At 35.7% G+C, this 24,338-nt stretch overlaps 1 protein-coding gene across 2 annotated transcripts; it reads right to left on the bottom strand.

Moving 5' to 3' along the window:
- Positions 1-395: 395 nt before the first annotated feature.
- On the bottom strand, positions 396-23,884 carry LOC135690378 (uncharacterized). 2 transcript variants are annotated; one of them, XM_065207914.2, is made up of 16 exons: positions 23,539-23,884; positions 22,019-22,092; positions 20,180-20,564; positions 18,210-18,281; positions 17,532-17,651; positions 16,860-16,895; positions 15,387-15,509; positions 14,213-14,424; positions 12,449-12,597; positions 8,547-8,639; positions 5,612-5,682; positions 3,785-3,886; positions 3,132-3,222; positions 2,658-2,815; positions 2,172-2,349; positions 396-720 (listed from the first exon to the last, which is right to left on the bottom strand). In XM_065207914.2, the coding sequence occupies exons 1-16, from the start codon at positions 23,614-23,616 to the stop codon at positions 500-502; spliced, it is 2,163 nt and encodes a 720-aa protein (XP_065063986.2). In that variant the 5' UTR covers positions 23,617-23,884; the 3' UTR covers positions 396-499. The 2 variants fall into 2 exon arrangements, with proteins under 2 accessions (XP_065063986.2, XP_065063987.2); XM_065207915.2 differs by lacking the exon at positions 8,547-8,639.
- Between the last annotated feature and the right edge of the window lie 454 nt (positions 23,885-24,338).

Below are 24,338 nucleotides of genomic sequence, written 5' to 3'. Positions count from 1 at the left end.
TTCGTCCAAGTAAAGTTTTAATCGGCCTTCCGCTCCATTTTAACTCACAATAAAAATTCGATTGTTGACTTCAGCGGCAAAAAAGGCCGTGGTTGACTAAATACAGCTTCTTATAAACAATGTTCTACCATTAAATTAAGGTCGTACCGGTACAGTGTAAACGGAACGGCTAAACGGAACAATTTGGAACCGCGACAGTGTAAACACTTGCGAACCGTAACGGTACAAAATTGTCCCGGGACAGTGTAAACGGGGTCTTAGAAAACAAAATGAAAATGAAGCTTGATTTGAACAAACACGGGTGGAAATTCGGACGTTTCCAGTATTAGGCCACACAAAACCTTGCATATAGCACAGAAAAGCAGAATAAAGATTTAAGTCTCAGCCTCATAAAAAATCTTTGAGATACGTGTTGCTTTTAATGTTAATCGAAAAGGATTGTCAAATAATGAGACAAATGTATTTTTACATATCGAAATCACGAATTAAGAAACGCTACCTATGAATCAAAACTTTGCGTCTTGTGCGACATTTCTTGATTCTGATTAACAGAGTCATTTGTAGAAATGACGTCACGTTGTTCATTATTGTCCCCAGGCTCCCTTTTTGTCTTCGAATCTCCTTCGCAGAGGCCTTCATCATCGTCATCAATCTCCATGTCGACGCAAGCCAAAGACCTGTCGTTATCTTTGTCGATTTCCCCTTTCGTTGCATCAGAGTCTAAAATCAATATGAATCAATTAAATTCACACATATATCATTTATCATTCACACATTCATTCATTCATAAATTCATTCAATCATTGATTAATTAATTAATTCATTCATTTATTCATTAATTCATTCATTAATTCATTCATTTATTCAATCATTAATTAATTAATTAATTAATTAATTCATTCATTTATTCATTTATTCATTCATTCATTCATTCATTCACACATTCATTCACACATTCATTCATTCATTCATTCAGTCATTCACTCATTCTTTCATTCGCTTATTTATTCATTCAATCATTTAAACCATTTCAAAAATTTAAACCATTTTAAAAATTTGAAGTGTGTAGCCCTTTATCAGTGCTGATTTCAACAAATACAAAATTGACTGACTAGAAACAAGAAATAAATTATATTAGTAAAAATCAAAATTTGAAACATCAAGTAAATAAGCCTAAAATACACTAGAAATCCCTGTACAAAGATAAGTTATTATATATTAAATGTATTAAAGCAAATGCATTCATTTTCTGGCAGTAAATTTCAATACTTTTAATCCTCAAACTGCCCCCCCCATCGAAAAAGCCGCTCCCACTGCTACCATAAATCTCGAATTGGCCCCCTTTCGATTTGTTGATTTTTGCTATCTGAGGTTGCCTTTGATGTTTCATTGAATTACAACAAAAATTCATACTTTTGGTGTCTTCTTAATGTCTACTATAATTTTATAAGCCCCTCCTTTTATAAGCCCCCTCGAATAGCCCCCCATCCAAAAATATCAACAACAAAAAATAATGCCGTAGGGGGCTAATTCGAGGAACCTGGGGCAAGCGCAAAGTAAATTGGCCAATAATAAGCAAGTAAAGATGTTTAATGTTGGTCAGCTGAGTCAAAAGGAATCATCTATGTGAGGTTAATTCAACTTGATTCTTTTTTATGCGAAGAAAGCAGATAATTTGACAATGATACTATAGGAACGTATTTTGTGTAACCCTTTGCGATATTACAAAAAAACAACCCAAAAAAACAACCCAGTGTGAAGAGCTAAACCACTACAGCCTCTATTTAAGGACGGCTTCTATTCCGCAAAAATAAGCGCTTAATGAAAAAGTATGAGAATTAATTAAACGCCTGGGCCTAAATGAGTCATTGACATTTCCGCTGTGGAAGGAGCCTGTTTAAAGTATTAATTAAACGCCTGGGCCTAAATGAGTCATTGACATTTCCGCTGTGGAAGGAGCCTGTTTAAAGTATTAATTAAACGCCTGGGCCTAAATGAGTCATTGACATTTCCGCTGTGGAAGGAGCCTGTTTAAAGTATTAATTAAATGCCTGGGCCTAAATGAGTCATTGACATTTCCGCTGTGGAAGGAGCCTGTTTAAAGTATGCAATGGTAGGCGGGGGGCATCAATTATGGGGCACAATTCCACATTAAATACTCTTAGACTCACCGTTAACATTTTCGCTTTCATTGTTTGTTGTTTTATCTTTAATTTCTTCATTATCGACTTCAAGTTTAGTGTCAGCTGTAAAATTAGAGACATCTTTGGCGTCTTCTTCGCAATGTCCGTTGTTTTGCTCCTTCTTGGTGTCACCAATATTCGAGCTTGTTATTTCCTCATTTTGAATCTTTCACAAAAAAAGGCAAGAATCAAATTATTTTTTCGGTTGTAGATCATTTTTAAGGATATTATCACTTGACAAAATATTTTCTTTGGCAGTCATTTCAATAAGAAATAAGAAAACATTGTCACTTTCCTGTTTGAATCATTTACTGTTTCATTATTATCATTCATAAAAAATCTTGCAGATGGTCCATCAAACGTCTCCTCCTCTGCGAAAATACTTCCGTGACGTCATATCAATGTTCTGCGATGAAAGTGCAAAGGTTAAAGACAAAGTCAAAGGTCAATGGCCTTTGACATTTCATAACATACCTCAGTTTTCTTTTCAGACTCTTCACACAGTAATTTTTCTTCAACAACAGTTTCGTTTACTGATGCCTCTACTCTTTGCACTGGTGTAATGCCGGTTTTTGGTGGTAGTGCTTGCAAGATGGCATTCGTTGGTGGTTTCAACAACTGTGTCGTCATGTCTAGAAGTAAACGACCATTGATAGAAGATCATCCTTTCGTGAAATTGAGCAGGTGCGATTACAGTGCGATTACAGTGCGATTACAGTGCGATTACAGAGGCTTCTTTGTTGGTTGACAGTATTTTATGAAAATCTTTAAGATAGTGAGTGGTTCTCAACAGATAAAGATTCTAAAAATAGACTTTGTGACGTCACACTTCGGCGCTCTATTGACCAAAAAACGTGTCAATTAAATTTGGACTAACAAACTATTGGAGGAGCAAAGATAATGCACAAATAACAATTCTGAGTTCCTAATGACATCATGACGTCATACCTGACCCAGCAAGCACAAATTTGCTTTTCAAATGACTGTATAATGTTGCTGCTTTCAATGAAACCTTTTGATTTCCTTTGTAGCAACGAACCTTAAAAGAAATATAACTGGATAAATATCCCTGCATAAGCTGGCAGACCTCGCTACAATACGTCTGCAATACGTACTACATCTTTTTCAAACGAATATGGGAAGAGGTCAGAGGTCAGAGGTCAGAGGTCATGGGAAATTTCAGGGTCAAAGGCTCTTAGGTTCTTATCTATGATAATTGAACAGACGGAAACTTGTTTAAAATCAAAACAACACAATCGTCACGATAGGTAATACTTTGAGATCTCCACAATAATAAATAGTAAAAGTTGTAATGCTGGCATAAGTGGCAAGTCATAAAGATTGAAATGGAACGAGTTCCCTATTCAAAAACAGTAATGAAACATGAAATGAGATCTGAGACGAGGCACAAAACGAGGCACAAAACGAGGCACAAAACGGGGCACAAAACGAGGCACAAAACGAGACACAAAATAAGACACAAAAGGAGACACAAAATAAAACACAAAAACGAGGCAAGGCACGAGAAGCACATATGTGTTCGGCCATACTCCCTAATTGGAAAGTTCACTTAGAATTTAAAACATGGTTAAGAGCCGTACCTTCTTTAACGTCTGCACAATGTTTCGGCTGTGTTTAATTATTTCAGGTGTGATGGGAAGCTCAGATATCTCTTGAATGATCTTCAAACATTTTGTTGGATCCTTGAGAAGGCAAAGTGAAACATCAACGTCTAGTTATATACGTAATATAGTAAACACCGTTTTATAAAGCAATATAAACACAGAACTGTTTTATAACTACTGTAGCACTTTTGCAAACACTGTTTTGTTACCGAAACACTGTTTTGGCGAACATGGACGAGCATGGTTGTTCCACGTTAACATTTAAATTTCTAATCTTAAATTCAAAATCTCTCATTACTGGCCGTAGTTTCCTATTGGTTTACCATAGCTATCAATTTATAAACTATTGCTTCCCATTGATCTACTTTCCTATCAGTTTACCTTAGTTTTTTATCTGTTTACCGTAGTAGCCCATTGGTCTACTGTAGTAACATATTGGGTTACCGTAATAACCAATTGGTTGCCCAGAGTAACCAATTTTTACTGTGGTTTCCCATTGGTTTACTGTAGTTACCCATTGGTTTTCTGTAGTTACCCATTGGTTTTCTGTAGTTACCCATTGGTTTTCTGTAATTACCCATTGGCCTACTGTAGTTACCCATTGGTTTTCTGTAGTTACCCATTGGTTTACTGTAGTTACCCATTGGCCTACTGTAGTTACCCATTGGTTTTCTGTAGTTACCCATTGGCCTACTGTAGTTACCCATTGGCCTACTGTAGTTACCCATTGGTTTTCTGTAGTTACCCATTGGTTTTCTGTAGTTACCCATTGGTTTTCTGTAGTTACCCATTGGTTTACTGTAGTTACCCATTGGTTTTCTGTAGTTACCCATTGGCCTACTGTAGTTACCCATTGGCCTATTGTAGTTACCCATTGGTTTTCTGTAGTTACCCATTGGTTTTCTGTAGTTACCCATTGGTTTTCTGTAGTTACCAATTAGCCTACTGTAGTTACCCATTGGTTTACTGTGGCTGTTTCCCATTGGTTTTGCTTATGTTTCCCAATGGTTAACTTTAGTTACCTTTATTTACGATTTACCAATAAGAAACTAGGTATTTTGGTAAGAAAATAATGTTTACTGCCATATTGGCAGTCCTCAAAAGACCAGAAATAAGCTTTGCAGACTGGAGGGTAATTTTCGTTTTAAGTGAAAAATTCATAACTCTGAGGTTTCCAAATATGGATGCCTTAATGGGAATTATAGGAGCACATAGGTTCAATGTACATCAGAATTAACGGCAAAAATTAGAAAATTCTGATCAGTAAGAGGAGGTTGAAGGTCAGGGGTCAAGGGTTACAGGGTAAAGGTTAAAGAAAATGGTTGGGTGATTGGTGATGATTGCGTGAAACTTTAAGATTGAAAGCTTGATTTTTGAGTTAAAAATTTGAGCCACTAAATTAGAGGCTGGATGCCACACAAGGTTAAAAACGACGTGGGTTTCAGTGAGAGGTTGTAGATGAGTAATTCGAGGTTAAAGTTAAAATGTCTGGCTCTGAGGTCTCATAAATGTTTTTAGATGTCTAAAGACCTAGATTTTGATGACAGAACCAAATATGTAAGATCAAAAGTTTGAAGCAATGAGATATATAGTAGGGTCATAGGTTTGAAATTGTAGGTTAAAGTTCAAAAGGTTAAAGGAATGGAGGATGGAATAGATGGAAACATATACTTAAGCTATTTTCAACCGAAATAATGTCATGTCAAATGATGATAGCATGGAGGAGGGAAGTTCGTATCGATCTGCTTATAATACACTATGATGGGGATCATAATGGTTTCAATTATCAACAGAGAGACTTACTGGGTTTGCAAGGGACAAGGACAGCTTCAGCCTGTCATTGAGCTCTTCAAGCCTCTCTTGGGTGCTGAGTTCTGTAAGGAAACATGAATTCGAGGTTAACACTGCATTGAAAATGTTTACTTATTAGGCAATGAAAGTTTCGTGTTAACCGGTCTGTCATAAAGTGCTCATAGAACAGCTGGACGGCAACGAATAACAGGGCAAGCGTCAGTTGGAAAAGAAATAAGACGAATCGGCACCACCTGCATGGAGGCAAACTGCTAGTGCAGAGCTGGGCAAACTGCAAGGGTTTGTGTGCCCGACTTGGCGTAAGCTGAAAATGGAAGAAGAAGAGGAAAGAAAAGAAGAAGAAGAAAAAGAGGAAAAAGAATAAGGAGAAGAACAATAAGAAGAAGAGGGAGAAAGAAGGAGAAGAAGAAGAAGAAGTGAAAGAATAAGATAAAGAAGAAGAAGAAGGCGTAGAAGAAGAAGAGAAAAGAGGAAGAAAAAGAAGAAGAAGAAAAGAGGAAGAAGAAGAAAAAGAAGAGGAAGAAAATGAAGAAGAAGAAGGAGAACAAGAGGAAAAAGAGGAAGAAAGAAGGAGAAAAAGAAGAAGGAGAAGTGAAAGAATAAGATAAAGGAGAAGAAGAAGGATTAGAAGAAGAAGGAGAAAAAAGAAAGAAAAAGACGAAAAGAAAAGGAGAAGAAAAAAAGAGGAAGAAGAAGAAGGAGTAGAAGAAAGGAAAGAAGGAGAAGAATAATAGAAAGATAAAGTACTCTGTGCCATTTAGGCAGCCCAATGTTTGTGATTTAAGTAAAAGGATCTTAAAATGAAAAATCTATATTGGTTGAGTTTATCTCAAGATACACAATAATGGATGCTGACATAAAACCACGGGTTGATAAAGTGATGAACTGATCAATTAGAATTGCGCCATAAATAAAAGAGGGTTTCTAGAGCTCGGGTTGAAACTCAACTCGGCATGACAAAGTGTCGCAAGCTTCTAAAAAGCAAGCCTTTTTTCTGCTTTAACGGTTAAAATTAATAAAAAATCTTTAAGAAATAGCTTTATATTTATGGTTTAATGAGATCAAATGCACTTTCAACATTAAAATTTATTGTTATATTTATATTTTAACAAGTTTAATATATTTGTTTATATTTCTAGTGTCGTGGCTTAATTTCGTATTTGATTTGGTTTCATGTTAAAACTAGTCAAAATGGGATTCAATTTAAAATGGCGATATCATAAGCCTGTGTTCACGTCATAAAAGTCTGAGATGGGATTTAACAATAAATATCTTGATAAATTAAACACTTGATAACAACGGAACTTCATGCAAAGGAAAATAAGATAGTTTGAAAATTGATTTCGAAATACTTCTTCTTCAAAACAAAACAGCCTATCAGTTCCGTCACGTCAAAGAATGCATTCAATCAGAAAAAGAGCAAAACAACGAACAACATTCCACGTTGCTATGCAACTGCTCCAAGACAATTTATTTTATGGAGCAATGTTGAAGCGTAGGGTCACTGTGTGAACAGGAGTGAATCCGATACGAAATGAATCCAGTGTCGTGTGAACTGAGCTTAATATTTGTATTGGATTGGGTCAGTGAATCCGATATGAAATGAATCCGGTATCATGTGAACTGAGCTTTATATTTGTATCGGATTGGGTCAGTGAATCCGATATGAAATGAATCCGGTATTGTGTGAACAGGGCCTAAATTGACTGATCATTTAAGCATTTAAATTACTAAAAACGTTTATGTATGTTATTGAATTTTATTGATTAAATATTTCTTCATTTCAGAACATATTATATTACTCTTATCAATTTTAATTTAAATTGTCATTTAATTGACGAAATGGATAGATAAATGGCGTGAAATTTAGGACAATTTGAAATGAAACAGGATGTCAAGATAGTGTGACCATATGACAAATCAAATAATATTCCAACAAAATTGAGAGTCCCATCTTGGCTTTCACTTCAAGCTTTGCAGTTTTTAATTGACACTCCATCGCATGACCTATGGCCCTAGATTTCATGACCTGATGAATTATGACCTTAAATACTGAGGAAACTATGGCTTATGACCCGTGATACTAAGGACCTGTGACCTATGACCTTAATGCTATAGCAACTATGGTCTTTGACCTTAACTACAGGGGACCTGATGACAAATGATCTGTAGTGATTCAATTTAGGCTATTTTATACAATCAATCACTGCTGTTCTGCATACCTACGTAATTATATATTCATCATTTTCCATGCTAATTACATTACATTTTAACCCAATCCATCACACTATTGTTAGCCACTAAACACATCCTTTCCTTTGCATGTCACTTTATAAAGTTTGCCAGTTTTTAAATCAATATGTACTCTTTTAAATAATAATAATAATAGTAATAATTAGTCAGTAGAAATCACGTTACACACTGCACAGACAAGTTCTCTCTGGCTCCGTGTCCTCTGCATGTTAAATAAGATCGCACTGGTTGAAAACAGCACGTTTCTCGTTAAAAGAACATCCTAGTCAACCATCAATCGATGTTACGATGAACACTAAAGACCTTTAATACTGAGAAGACAAAGGCTTGTGACCTTAAATACTTATGAGCCGATGATCCAAAACCTTTAGTTCTGTGAAGGCTACTGCCTTTGGCATGCAAGGCAATTGATAGATACTTTAGTGGCTTAAGCCATTTCCCCATCAATATTAGCCAATCAATAAGAGTATAAGTGGCGTAACGCTCACTGATTGGCCAATTGCTGATTGACAAATGGCTAAAGTCACTATAGAATCTGATGACTGCCTTAAAAGAGTGAGGAGCTAGTAACCTTTGACCTTTTCAACTGGGGTTACTTTGGCCTATGAACTTAAATTCTCGTCACTGACCTTACTCTGATATCAATATCAACGTATGTATTGATGATAAATACCTCTTGATTTTCGCGGCATACCCTGTTGTTGTAGATTGACATCGTCATCTTCTTTGTGCCCGTTCGTCTCGTTGGTTGTGGCTACTTCATCTCCTGCAGATTTATGGCATCTAACGTCACTCATTTACTCAAAGCGTCGCTTATAAAAAGTTAGGCTAGCTCTCTTGTAATCCCTTAATTTCCATGATCTTCGGGGAGCTAGATACATCATCACAACGGAAAATAAACATCCATCTGGAAATTACTGTTGCATAGGGTGGACATTGGTCCTAAGGTGGGATGGACTTAAAACTCCAGTTCAAATACAAACCGTAGCTCGACCTTAAAGCATATGTGCGGTTTTGAAGCCAATTGGTTGAAAGACAGGTCGGACTTAAAAGCTGTCAATCATATTTGAAATGGCTCACCGGTCAAAGATACATTCCAATATATAAGATAATCTCTTAAATATCAAGAAATTCTCACACAACCTAGTAACTGCATATTAGCAATATATTGCATTTTCTCTGATTTTCTAATCTAAATATGAAAAAAATCTAATGTTGATGTGAATATGTCTTCCTTCATTATCTTCTCTTTCACCATATTTCTTTCTCTCCCCGTTCCCATCACCCAGCTCTTTTGTTTTTCTTCCGTAACCCCCCCCCCCTCGACATTTATTCTACTTTCCATTTCTCGCCATCTATCCTCATCCTCCCCTCTCAAAACTCTACACAGTCCCAAAATGTTGAAATCATACATTCATCTGTTAATGTTAGACTGTAATTTGATACCGTTTATGCATGACAGCATATTTGATAATTACAAAAAAATAAAATTTAGGCTTTTTAGCCAATGAAAGGGAACACTTTAATGTCAAATTTGAAAATATTCTGAAAATTAAATAAAGAATTTGAAAATTTACAAAAGACCATTTAGAAATTTAAGGTTTTAAGATTCTTATGACGAGGTTAGGAGTTCTTTGATTGGCTGTGCAAAAGATCATCTTGACGGGTCAGAGGTCATTTGAATAGGTCAGATGTCATTTTGGAGGTCAAAAGTGCAATCGAATTGAAATGAAATGGAGATGAGATTCTGGTACAAATAACAGCGGAAGCCAAATGAAAGAATCCCTTAGACCTCGGTACTATACAAGTTATTTTTAAACGGAGTTTTACTCTTTAGGTTTTCAAGAGAGGTCAAGGGCCAAATTCCATGAATGGATATCGACCTGCTTCGTGTTTTAATCTCATTAAATTGCTTTATTGTTTAGTGTTTATGTAAAGTAGTGGCATAATATTCATTAGCATCATGATAAGACATTTATTTGCAAACTTTATTTTTGACCAATTTATGACTTTTGTTTAAGATGTTTTACGGTGTGACGGGTTATGACCTTTTGGATACATGACCTTAAGGCAACTGCCGCTAAGCATGCCGGTTGCGCAAGAGGCTTTGAGTACATTTGATGATGTTGTGTGAAATTAATGATGAACAATTTTGAGATTCTTATGACGTATATGAGGTTATACACATGACTAACAATAGTCTAATATTTATGATTTACAAGTTCACAGAAAACGAAACCAGGACTAGATGTATAGTTTGGATGGGACACAGAGGGGAGGGAAATTTCGGCAGAGGAATTACCAAATACAGACTGTTCTCTAGCAACCAAACTTTTTCCTGATTGTATTTGTAAACTTTCTGACAGCAATACACATCACTTGAATTCCTGATTAAAAAGGCGAATCCTACCTTGTAATTCTTGCACTCATGGAATCCTAAACGGATTTAGCCGCATAATTATCGTGATCATAGAATCCTAAACGAATCTTACCTTCTGATTCTTCCACACATAGAATCCTTAACGGATACAACCGTGTAATTATTGTGCTCATAGAATCTCAAATGAATCCAGCCTTATAATTCTTCCACACATGAAGTGTAAACGAATCCAACCTTGTGATTCTTGCACTCATAGATTCGTAAACTAATCTAATATGGTAATTCTTGTGACCATAGAATCGAAAACAAATCCAACCTTGTGGTTCTTATGATCATAGTATCGTAAACGAATCTAGCCTTGTGATTCTTGCGACAATAGAAGTGTAAGCAAATCTTACTTCGAATCTAACCTTGTGATTCTTGCGATTATAGAAGTGTAAGCAAATCTTACTACGAATCTAACCTTGTGATTCTTGCGATTATAGAAGTGTAAGCAAATCTTACTACGAATCTAACCTTGTTATTCTTGCGATTATAGAAGTGTAAGCAAATGTTACTTTGTGATTCTTTTGATTATAGAATCCTAAACGAATCTAACCTTGTGATTCTTTCGAGCATAGAAGTGTAAACGAATCTAACATTGCGATTTTTGTGTTCATAGCATCGTAAATGAATCTAACCTTGTGATTCTTTTGAGCGGAGAAGCGTCAATGAATTTAACCTTGTGATTCTTGCAACCATAAAAGCGCAAGCAAATCTTACTTTGCGATTCTTGTGATTATAGAATCCTAAACGAACCTTACCTTGTGATTCTTCCACTCATAGAATCCTAAAAGAATCCAGCCCTATGATTCTTGCACTCATAGAGCCGTAAATTAGTCTAAAATGGTAATTCTTGTGATCATAGAATCCTAAACGAATCTAACCTTGTGATTCAAGACTCATAGAACCGTAAATGAATCCAAACTTGCGATTCCTGTGATCATAGAATCAGTAAAGAATCTAACTTGGTTGTTTTTGCCTTCATCAAATCAAAAGGAATTCTAACCTTGTGATTCCTGTGATCATAGAATCATTAAAGAATCTAACTTGGTTGTTTTGCCTTCATCAAATCAAAAGGAATTCTAACCTTGCGATTCCTGTGATCATAAAATCATTAAAAAATCTAACTTTGTGGTTTTTGCCTTTATCAAATCAAAAGGAATTCTAACCTTGTGATTCCTACGATCATAGAATCATTAAAAAATCTAACTTTGTGGTTTTTGCCTTCATCAAATCAAAAGGAATTCTAACCTTGTGGTTTCTGTGATCATAGAATCATTAAAGAATCTAACTTGGTTGTTTTTGCCTTCATCAAATCAAAAGGAATTCTAACCTTGTGGTTTCTGTGATCATAGAATCATTAAAGAATCTAACTTGGTTGTTTTTGCCTTCATCAAATCAAAAGGAATTCTAACCTTGCGATTCCTGTGATCATAGAATCATTAAAGAATCTAACTTTGTTGTTTTTGCCTTCATCAAATCAAAAGGAATTCTAACCTTGTGATTCCTATGATCATAAAATCATTAAAAATTCTAACTTTGTGGTTTTTGCCTTCATCAAATCAAAAGGAATTCTAACCTTGTGATTCCTGTGATCATAGAATCATTAAAGAATCTAACTTTGTGGCTTTTGCCTTCATCAAATCAAAAGGAATTCTAACCTTGTGATTCCTGTGATCATAGAATCATTAAAGAATCTAACTTTGTGGCTTTTGCCTTCATCAAATCAAAAGGAATTCTAACCTTGTGATTCCTGTGATCATAGAATCATTAAAGAGTCTAACTTTGTGGTTTTTGCCTTCATCAAATCAAAAGGAATTCTAACCTTGTGATTCCTGCGATCATAGAATCATTAAAGAATCTAACTTTGTTGTTTTTGCCTTCATCAAATCAAAAGGAATTCTAACCTTGTGATTCCTGCGATCATAGAGTCATTAAAGAATCTAACTTTGTGGTTTTTGCCTTCATCAAATCAAAAGGAATTCTAACCTTGTGATTCCTGCGATCATAGAATCATTAAAGAATCTAACTTTGTTGTTTTTGCCTTCATCAAATCAAAAGGAATTCTAACCTTGTGATTCCTGTGATCATAGAATCATTAAAGAATCTAACTTTGTGGTTTTTGCCTTCATCAAATCAAAAGGAATTCTAACCTTGTGATTCCTGTGCCAATCGCTCATATGCGAGTCTTGCTTCTTCTTCGCGTCTAAGTTTGTCAACTTCTTCCATTCTTTCACGTTCTTCTTTCTCTTCCGCTTTTTCCCTGGCTTTTTCCTCCTTCTTTCTCTGCTTCTTGTCCTGTCTATGTGACACAGTACAAAAATAAAAACTTTTGATCGTAATTGAAAAATAACAACGAAATTTGTCATATACATGTCAAGAATAGCCAATGGGGTTCTAAAGTGTGACGTCACCAAAAACCTATTTTTAGAATGTTCTGAATTTTAACCACATAAAATAAAAGATCACCATGAAATACTATCAAATATGCAAAATTGGCCAAATATGTCTAAAATCGGTTGAGATATGGCTAATTAGAGATTTGAAGTTTGCTAACGAATCACTGTTATTTTGGCTCTGTTCATAAAGTTATGAACAGAGACCAAATTACCGAGGTTTGATGGGGAGAGAACCAACGCACATGTGGCCATATATCTGTCATTTCGTAACACATTTGACTGATTTTGCATATTTAGAGGTATTTCATGATGCTCTTTCAGGATTATGGATCCAAATTCAAAAATTATAAAAATTTATTTTTGTGACGTCATCACTTTAGAACTGTAAAGGGATGAAGGATGCGCCTGATTGGCCCAAGCTTATCCAATCAGTGATCGGTAAACACGTAGGCAATAAAATACTCTAACAAGACCTTGCGGATGCGCAGACTTCAACACTGAATCGGTTCTCTGGAATAGTCTCAAAAGAGAAACAAAATTCGCATCCTCCCTGAAGATTTTTAAAAAAACTTTAAATGAGATAATAGCCTTTATTCCATTTTTCCTTTTTTTCTTATTTCATATAATACCATAACGTAATGTAAATTAGGCATTTTAAACTTCTCATTTCTACTTTACTGCTTTCGTATTAAAATTTTATTTAAACACATCAGTTTGAAAAACATAAGAATGAAACTTAGCCAGAATTAACATTGAAAAATGAATGGATGAATGAGTGAATGAATGAATGAATGAATTAATTAATTAATGAATTAATGAATGAAGGAATGAATGAATGAACGAATGAATGAATGAGCGGATGAATGGATGAATGGATGAATGAAGGAATGAATGGATGAATGGATGAATGAATGAATGAATGAATGAATGAATGCATGAATGAAGGAATGAATGGATGAATAAATGAACGAATTGGTTATCAACGAGATATTTTATTCCCTTTGTACCGGTTCACACATGTGATGTGATGATAGATGGTTTTTAAGTCGAGTTCTAAGTTCAAAGAATTTGTGACTCTAGATGTTTTTGTGAAAACGGCGGTGAAGAAACAAATTATTTGGAATCATACTTGAGCTTTTCGATTGAAACTCTCCAGAAAATACTCTTCATCTATGTAGACAGAGAGAGTTCGTTTTCACCTTAGGACTCCATTGATAACATTGATAATAGGCAAATGGCACTGATTGGACTACCTCAACAGTCATGTGCTCACGTTTCTGATTGGCCTATTTCGCTCCACAACTGGGTATATATTTTTCCTAGCTTGGAGTTTTGAATCTATGTTCTGACGTTTTATACTCTGAGGAGTGTCAGATGAATAGCATAAGTACGATTCAAAATGTTTGCTTTTTTCAAAACCATCTAAAAATGCTGTACCACAAAAAATGTTTTGTATGCATTTTATGAAAACCTTTCTGGAGCTTTTTTCCATTTTCAAAAAACACCATCATAAACTACCTTTGTTTTCCCATCTTCTCCTCTTTACTTTTCCGCCTTTCTTCTTTCCTTCTTTCTTTCTCTTCTTGTTTCTTTTTCTTTTCCATTTCTTTCTGTTTTTCCTTTTCGTGTTTTTCTTCAAGAATTTTTTTCAACTTTTCTTGCAAAACTTTTTTTTGATCTTCAGCTTCTTTTAAATCTTTTTCATCCATAACTTCTTTCTCTTCGTCGTCCTGGAAAATTGAAGTTTAAAACATTATTTAAAAACATACTTCTGCTAAGAAAAAGCATTATGACATAATACGGCAATGAAAAAGAAGGATATCACAAAGAATAGTTGAAAATGTCAATCAAAAAGAAAAATGACTACAAAAACAAGCAAGGCAATAAAAAAGACATCAAACAGGAAATGTCAATCAAAACAAAGAATCACTACAAAAACATGTCAATCAAAACAAAGAATCACTACAAAAACATGTCAATCAAAAAAAATGACTACAAAAACATGTCAATCAAAAGAAGAATGACTACAAAAACAAGCAAGGCAATCAAAAAAGACATCAAACAGGAAATGTCAATCAACAAGAAGAATGACTACAAAAACATGTCAATCAAAATGAGAGATCATATTGGAAATGCCAATCAAAAAACCACTGCAACAAAAACATGTCAATCAAAAACAAGAATGACTACAAAAGTATGCCAATCAAAGAAGCAAGGCGGTCAGAAAAGTCCATTGGAAATATGGCAGTTAGTTGAATCCAGAAAATGCTTCTGAAAACCCAACTTTTAACACAACAGCCTTGCATTGCAATACATACCTAGCGTATTTTGTTAAAGTAAATACTTTATCACTTTAAGGCAATATGTCCCATCAGTCACCCGACAAGAGTCAAAAATACGCTTTGCGGGCGTTGATGATCGAGAAAATGTCGAGAACTAGCCTTTCGTTGCTGATTGGATATGTAACAATAGGCCTATTGTTTATTCCAACCAATGGGAATTCAAACAGCAAGAGAAATGCGCCAGGACATAGTACCTTTAAAGGCTCTTGCGCAAGCGGCCTATTTAGCGGCAGCTGTCTTAAGAAATTGATATGCAGTACGAAATTAGGCCAGTTTTGAATATAAAGTCGCAAGGCATGCTGGTTGTGCAAGAGCCTCTAACCAAATAAGTACATGTAAACAATTACCACCTCACTTAGCTCTTCTTTAACTGTCGTCTTTTTTCTCTTTGGCGTTTTCTCCGTCGATTTCCTTTGATTCCCTTTCGATTTTCTTTCTCCAGCAGAAGATACTTTCTTCTTTTTTGGCGCTGGCTGCCGATAAAAAAACAATCAATCATGTTACCCGACAGGAAAGAAAATTTTTTGGTGGTACAAAACTTTTAAATGGCTTTGAAAAAAGGAAACATTTAGTAAACTAAAGCTTTTCGTCTGACACTCTTCAGAATTTAAAACGTCAGAACATAGATCGAAAACTCTACGCTAGGAAATATATATACCCAGTTGTGGATCGAAATAGGAAAGAAAATGTTGAAAGATTAGAAACTTTGGCAGTAAGAGATAAGACTTCCCCTAGCCTATCAAACTTTTAGGCCCAAGGTACATTGCACTAAGCCTACTGGCTTTCATTTCGACGATCTGTTTTTAGAGTTTTTGACTTTTGACAACATAACATAAAAGAACACAATGAAATACTTCTAAGCATGCAAAATCAGTTAAATTTGTTAAATATTGGATAAGATGTTGACAGATATCGTGAATTGAAATATCCCAATGGATTACTGTTATTTCGGCTTGGTTCATAAAGTTATGAACAGAGACCAAATTGCAATACTTGGATGATGAAAAAGCCCAGCCTATTTGTAATACATTTAAAAACAATCTGTTACGACGTTGATTGATTATAAGAACAAAGGGATTTTTCATTGTTTCCAGTCCCTCTTTAATTTATCGCATTGTAAAAAATATGGCGGAGCGCTGGAATCGTGTTTAGGCTATTGTTCCAGCTATTGTTCTCGTTAACCAATCCGCAACGAGACAGATTGCCTTTAACTGATTTTGCACATTCAGAAGTACTCCGTGGTGCTTCTTAAGCCAATTGGAACAAAATTAAAAAATTCTCAAAATAGATCTTCGTGTCATCAGATTTGAAGGTCGGTGGCAAAAATGGGAAACTGTTTCCGGCTGATGCACCAGGCCGCAAACCGACTGTCTCCGGGAGAAGAATGGAAAGTAGAAATCGGAAAGGAAAAACTAGCCAAGAAAAGAAAGAAAGAAACAGGAGAGGAGTGGGTTGGTGGAGAGCTTGAAAATGTGTCCAGATGCGGTCAAATATTAGGGGGGGGGGCAAACTTACTGTTTTAATAGGATGACGTCACATTTTCCCATTGTTTTAGAACAAAAACCATTAACCTCCAAAGTATTGAGGGGGGGGGGTGAACGCCCCCTCGCCCTACAGGTGTCCACCACTGTATTATGTGTCTCATTAAGCTTGCAGAATGAGAGGGCACTAGCTCGGTGGGCATTGTGTAACCCCATGGGGAAATTAAGGGATAGTAGGAAGAACTATTGTTTGGAGGACAATAGGAAGTCAAGTCACGTGTGGTACTTTTACTAGTAGATTAAATCTGTTGAAACAAGTTTTAACAACATTCTAAGACAAACCTCTTCTGAATCCGAGGACTGGTCGCTTGCAGAAATCTACAAAACCAAAATGATATATAAAACTCTGGTATCTTGGCCAACGCAAAATTTTGTCACAAAACAAATCCCCCGTAACCCCAAACCAAAGGGGACTTTCGTGCCAAAAGAGATAACCAAAATAGACAAGACCGAGTAGTTTATACAAATGATAACTGCGATGAGGAGGTAAACCAAACAGCTACTCTCGAGTATTGAATAAATTTGGAGAGGAGGGTAATTTGAGGGGGTCGGAAATGGTTTGGTATGATAATAATCGGGGGAGGGGTGAAACAAGAAAAGGGGAGGAATATTGTCAATATCCGTTTTTCATTGTTACATACCTATCTTTTCTTATAAGTTTTTTTATAACTTGTGAGATAATATATTATAATTCATGCATTCTACCACACCACTAAGCAACTCCTATAAGCAACTACTTACCCCGAGGTCATGTGCCGAAGAGGTTTATCAAAAGGCCTGTCAATGGTCGACGGGAGAAAGGACTGGGCACCACCCTATTCCCAGGACTCGATCGTTTTAACACCGCCTATACGGCATCAAACATTTTCTGACAGGCCTGTAAACAGCAACTTTTATATCTAAAAATAATTTTTATATATTAAACAAAGTCGATATCAATCGATATAAACTCACTTCCTTATTGTCGTTCTTCACATCAATATGCAGCTTCTCCTCGTCACTCTCTGAGTCTTCTTCGTCAGAAGATTCTCGCACTATCGCCGCGGAAAGTCTCTTCTTCTTTTTTAAACGCCTCTGCAAAGAAGAAAACATTTGTATGTTAGGATATTTAGAATCTTACCGGAGTAATTGATCAATCAAAAAAGAGAAAGCAAGAAGTTGTTCTATCGGCCTATCAAGCATGTCAGTCAAACAAAAAGCTGTGATTTGATTGGTGAAAACAAAAATGTCAACAAAGAACTGTCAATCAAATAACAAGGTGTCGACCAAAATAAACGGTCAGTTAAACAATAAGCTGTGTTCTGATTGGCTAAAACAAACATGTCAATAGGCAATTGTCAATCAAATAACAAAGTGTCAAAGATAAATTATCGACCAAGAAAAACGGTCAATCAAACAATAAGCTGTGTTCTGATTGGCTAAAACAAACATGTCAACAGGCAATTGTCAATCAACTAATAAGTTGTCATTTGATTGTTTGAGTCAAACTGACAATCAAACAAGAGCCTGTCACCGATATGTCAATCAACTGCCAATCAAATTATAAGTTGTGGATCAGCTGATGCTTGTCAATTATGGAGAAACGATTCTAGCAATTTAATTAAGATTATGATTAACCATTTTTTGTCCCACCTTGGCCTGCCTGTCCTCTCTTCGGACTTCTTTGGTCTGGTTTTTAGATTTGGTGTCTTTCTCCTTCACAGGCTATGAATAGGTGAGAATATTTCGGTCAGGAATACAGCAATGTCTAGAAGTTGGAACAGTTCAAATTCAAATGATAAAAGTATTGGATGTTGCAAACGAGATAAGAAAACATACTCCCTGCCATCTGGGCAAAGATGGTTCAGAATAGACTAGATCAGGGTTGTCAGATAGAATTAATCAAAGAAGACAAGACGGATGACCAACTCAGGCCAATTTTCGCATCAAAATGCCAAATGAAAAATTTGCAAAAATAAACTTTCAAGCTTTGCCATTCCCACGCAAGAACCTTTTAAATTAATTTTCCAAACTCAAACAAGAAACTGAGAAACTTCTGCCTTTAAAAAATATTTTTCACTAATCATTAGGTTAGATAAAATATTGATATTTTAGTCCGAACTGTGTAGTGTTGTTCTTTCAATTTATATTTGTTTGTTCTTTAGAGTGTTAAAGTTTATACAAAGCAAAAGGATGTCCTCAAAACTCAGCTGAAGATGGCCAAAAAGCCAAATTTAATTAAGAGGTATTTTCCACGCATTGCCATTTGACTTTGAATATGGCCAAAATTGGAGAATTTGTCCTGAAAAGGGCCAACCTTGGACTAGATGACAAAACTAGGCCTAAAAACAAGGTCAAATCATAGAAGCATTTTTTACTTATTACAAGCTTATAGTAATTTTACTCTCAGTTATAAACGGGATCTTTGTATTCAACAAACACCTATATTGCATCAATACAAGAGTTACAAAGCACACATGGGTCAAAAGATAGACAGCTAGTCAACCACATCAGCTATTTAAGGTTACTGATTGGTCAGGCTACAACCAATCAGACGCGACTTATTTTCTTTCGGCTGAATTTGAACAAAAAATACGGCAAACAAAGGATTGCCAGTTACATAACAAATTGATTTCTGACTTAAAGGGGCTGGGTCACGTGTAAGGCTGCGGGACAAAGTTGTTGTGCCAAATTTAAGAGGCATTTTCCAGGCCATTTGACTTTGAATATGGCCAAAATTGGAGAATTTGGCCAATCTGGCAATTTGGACTAGATAACAAAACTGGGCTTAAAAACAAGGAAAAAATCATATACCGTAAATCCTCAAATTAGCCCCCTAGGGGCTTATTTATTTTTGATATTTTTGAATGGGGGTTTATTCGAGGGGGGCTTATACGAGGGGGGGGCTTATAAAAATATTGTAGACATTAAGAATACATTATTAATTACCTCGTTTATTTTAATAGAAATTTCTTTATAAGCATTTAATTAATTACTACCAGAAGTATGAATTTGTTGTCGTAATTCAATAAAACGCCATAGGCAACCTCAGATGGCAACAATCAACAAATCAAAGGGTCTAATTTGAGAATTTACGGTAGCAGTGGGGGCTTATTCGAGGGGGGGGGGACAAAGTTGTTGTGCTGATGCTTGTGGATGTGGTGAATCCACCACAGGAACTGAAGTGAGATTTGGTAGGACAGAGAATCGCAGCACATTGTGAAGATTTTATCGTCATTTGCTTGTTACTAAAAAAATATTTTGTCATTGCCAAAGCCTTAAAGATTGATTCTATACGTATATTTCAACACCATTCCTTTGATCAGTCCACGAAAAAAGGCGGTTTGTACTGCTGCAGAAACACAAGAAGTGAAAATCCTAACACGCTGTTTGGCCGAAGAGATAGAATAGAGACGTCTGTCTGTGGAAGCCCAGATTTACGAATAGTAAACATTGCTGAAAGCGAATTGTTTAAGAATGATTCAGACTTAGCAGCACCACTGCAAGCATCAAGATTTTAAGGCCTGCTATTATGTCATCAGACACTTTGCTTTGAATATTTGTAAACAAAACCCCTCTTACACGTGACCCAGTCACTTTAGAATGACAAATAGTGTACATACTTTCGTATCATCTTTATCTTTTGACCTGCGATTTTTCTTCTTTTTCTCGATTTCTTCTTTCTCATTCTTCTTCTTCTTGTTTTTCTTCTCTTTTTTCTTCTCTTCCTTTTCTTGATCAACTTCCTCACTTTCAGCTTTGTCCTCGTCTTCAGCTGCCTCGTTTTGACTTTGCTCCTTAGCCTCGTTTTCCTCTTCAGCCTCGTTATCCTCCCCAGCCTCGTTATCCTCCTCTTCCTCTTCCTCCTCTGCTGGGGTATGCCTCACAGTCGGGTTCTCTATAACCTCAACAAGTGCTTCGGCAAAGCCTCTGTTTTTCTTTGAAGTTAAAAAGTATTTGGATTTGTGTTCTTCAAAGGGAAACAAATCGTCTGCTTTAACAAACCCGCTAGAGAAACAAAATGCAAACAAAAAGTAAAACGAGCCCTTGAGTAAAAACAATAACCAGGCCTCTCTGGAAAAAAGACCCCTGGTGGTCTTTTTGCATAGGCTGTTTAGCCCTGGCAGAATAAATTGTTTATCTATTTGTATTTGAGTATGCACAAAGAAAAAATTACATTACCTTGTCTACTTTTAAACATCCTTTATCTTAAGAAGACAATTTTGTGTGTATTACTGCTCCTTAAAATGACAAAAAAGATATCTAGATTTTTTGCAAAATGCTAAAGTTTTGTGTAGGAACACATACTTATTGAGTAGGATGCAATGAAACTCATCTTGATTCAAGAATAAAGAGCAATACAATATTATTTAAAGGGTAATATTGTGGTAATAGGAAATAGGAAGAATAAAGGGTAATAGGAAGATAAAGTTGATTTGAATAAAAAATAAAGCTGAAATACACGTCTTTTCTATAAGAAATGAAGGTCGACGTTGAGGATTCAATGTTTTTGACGGTATAGGAAATTCTAATGCTCATTCTTTCTTAAGAGTTTCTTAATTAGAAAAAAGCACAGAAGAGTGAAAACACATCAAACTGAAATATATCAGACTGTCACCATCTAAAGTATTTACGTCAGATATATAATTTCAAAAAGTAAGCAGAAATTTTTTAAGCAAATAACAGTAACAGGGAGATCAGAAGGCATGATGAATGGTCATATGTTTTACGATTGGACCAATCATAACTGCTTGCTCTCACCTAGTTGAAGAGTCCAAGAAATAAAACAAACTCTTTCGGTTTTTGTTCTGAGAAATGATGTCTTTAAATTTTTTTCCAATTGCCCAGAGTCATTTCTTATAACGCGTTTCTTTCAAAAACTGCCCTTGCAGAAAAGCCCTTGCAAAATTTTTTTGCGTTAGGTTTGCGCAAGCACGGGCTATAGTCCATGTCTTGGGGAAAGGCCTGACAATAACACACTCAAACAATCTCTTGGTGGTACAAAACTTTAAAATGGCTTTGAAAAAAAGCAAACATTTGAGTATACTAAAGCCTTTCCACTCACACTGTCTAACACTCCTCAGAGTATAAAACGTCAGAACATAGAATGGTTTTCTCATCAGAACTCCATGCTTGAAAATATATACATATACCCAGTTGGGTATACATATCTCCTAGCTTAGTGAGTGTCAGACAAAAACCTTTAGTATACTCAAATGTTTGCTTTTTTCAATGCCATTGATAACACATTCCTCTGATCATTTAGTAAGGTACCTAAATATCAAAAATCTACATCTCAATTCTGTTACCTTAGATTTTCTCCTAAGTCTGACTGATTTTCAATTCCATCAGATTTTTCTACCATATCCAAGTCAAAAGAATTTCTAACAACAAGGTTGCCACTTAACTAGGATTCTGTTCCTCGTGAAAAGAGATTCAATTTGTTTCCAACATATACTTACACTTCATGGGTTCCAAAAAAGAATATTAAGTATTTTCTTTGTGGAACTTTTTGCCCAGGTTGTGGTTCGTCTATCTACAAGATAAAATTGAAAAATGTGTATTTATGAATAAAACCATTGTATGAGTTGATAAAATCTTTCTTTTGTTATTAAGCTGCCCTCACAAGTTGTTATCATTAAATAGCCACACAAAATGGAATTCATAATAACATCACACATAACAGATGAAAGGATTTAGGACTTCTTGTAACTATAGAACTAATTTCTGGAGGATAAGGACCACGATAAGGAGGATAAAGGTTTCTTATTTGTAGGACATGCCCATTCTCAGGGCAAAGATATTGCTTCAAAACTTTTCTATTTTCATTTGCTTTCCACTAGCCTGGTTTAAAATAAAAACGGGTTAAAATGTATCTGTTTTGGAAGGGACTCAATGGAAATGACAGTATACTTTGGAAAGACAAGACTCCTGGAAGCAAAGCAAGCTGAACCCATTTTATATTAGCTTAAAATATATTTCAGAATATTTCTTGCAGTCATTTTCTTGCAATTGGTGGAAATGTTTTACTATTTTCAGGCATATTTTGGTTACATCTGATTTATTCCATTCTTAAAATGGTATTTGGATGTCATGTTATCTTTTGGTCTCATTAACTTTTTTTTCAACACAAATATGGCAGCATGCTACCAGAGAATGATTATTCCTAATATAAATTTAATCAAATGAGGAGTAAAATGTCCACATTCCCTCTTGTTAACTTCCCCCAGAACTCGCTAACATCCCCTAGAAAGTGGAGACCTTTGAAGCTTTCTCCCCCGTCATTTAAAGTCAGCATATATTAAACAATATCAAAACAAAGTTTTTGAAGACTGGTCTTTGAAAGCACTGCACCCCAGACTGGTAACTTTGTTTCTTGTGTGGAAAAGTTTACTGTGAAAATTTGAGACTGCATGCCTGAAATCATACATTCTTGGTTATTTTTGTTGTTCATAATGTTAAATGTTATAATCTAGGGGTTTTGCATGATCAGTATGGTAAAGCATGCAGATGTATGTATGGGCAATATTTTGCAGGCCCCCAACAAAGTTTCCAGTCTGGGTAGCAACCCCTTAGACAAATATATTTAGATACAGATTAAATTAATGTTTTAGATTTTATCTGTAAATAAACTCTTGCATTGCAGTTTTGGTATTGAAATACATTTAGTTATATTTTGTCAATGAAGCTGAACTGAACGGTGGGTGTACAATAAGTCGTTGATTGTAATAATTGGCAATTCATGATTCCACGAGACAAAAAACGAATTTTGCATATGCTTCTTATCAGAAAGGAAATAAGTGGACTGTTATAAACACAACAAGAGATAACATCCTTAAGTTTAAAAGAGATTCGTGGAAAATGTAACATTTAAATTTTTGGTTAAAAAAGAACGACGTGAACTGGCGTGCGTTGAATCGAACTGTGTCACCAAATAACAAGAAGATCAAAATGTGTTACAGCTTAAAAATAACTTGCATACCCTTGCAGGCCAGTGAGGGTAGCCTTTAATCTTTGCCCAGACGAGGTCCCCAATCTTAAATGCCTTTGAAGCAGCCATCTTCAAACTCGACGCATGTGAATTCACTGCTTCCTCAAAACAACAATGGGCCTAATTCCAAAAAAAGATCGTCATTGTATCGCTATGCCCTGCTTTCTCATCAGCGTTACAGAGTTGTTTCCCGGATGGAGAAGGTACAAGCGTGTTTTGGGAAGCTCTTTCAGTACCTGCTACGTCTTTATCTACCGGTTTTTCTTTGTGTGAATAAATAAAAATGGCGGACGTTTGATTCAAACTCAGACCTCTTTCTCAGAAATCGAGGTAGAAACATTCCTCCGCAGTTACAATTTCTGGGGTTGCAAAAAACTGTCGTCCTCTGACACTCTTCAACGCTTTTTTTTATCAAATTTTTGAGTTGTTAAAATTCAAGAATAGATTAAGAATAGCTAAAATTTCATAGATATCTTCAACTTATCTGGATATTTTGAGCAAACAAGAAATAAACGTGACTTTCTGGCAAAAAGTTTGAGGTAAATTCTCAAGCTAGACAGGCACCGTGAAGCAGGGGAGCTGGGGGCTTTAGCCTCCACTTTTTGCAAAAAAAGCAAAATATTAAGAAGTCTATCACTAGTAAAGCCTTTTATTATTCGGTTCCAGCCCCCGCCCCTTTTTAAACCCCCTACTTTTCCCAACGCTCTCAGAGCCTGGTGCTGGAATCTTTCGTTTTTAGACCCCCTACTTTTCTCAGTCGCTCTGCGGTGCCTGGTGCTGGAATCTTTCGT

Source organism: Rhopilema esculentum, chromosome 1, assembly GCF_057945365.1.
Source record: "Rhopilema esculentum isolate cy_ngs chromosome 1, ASM5794536v1, whole genome shotgun sequence".
NCBI lineage: Eukaryota > Metazoa > Cnidaria > Scyphozoa > Rhizostomeae > Rhizostomatidae > Rhopilema > Rhopilema esculentum.
The sequence above is the reverse complement of the archived record's forward strand: the minus strand, read 5'-3'. Positions and strand labels throughout refer to the sequence as shown.

What these genes read in the sequence shown, in the direction of transcription:
- LOC135690378 (XM_065207914.2), bottom strand. Translation starts at nt 23,616, where the DNA reads ATGGCTGCTTCAAAGGCATTTAAGATTGGGGACCTCGTCTGGGCAAAG. An exon ending in TTAAAGAAGAGCTAAGTGAG is followed by an intron (nt 14,425 to 15,386) that starts GTGGTAATTGTT and finishes TCAATTTTCCAG; the next exon opens with GACGACGAAGAGAAAGAAGT. An exon ending in GAGAAGATGGGAAAACAAAG is followed by an intron (nt 12,598 to 14,212) that starts GTAGTTTATGAT and finishes TGTGTCACATAG; the next exon opens with ACAGGACAAGAAGCAGAGAA.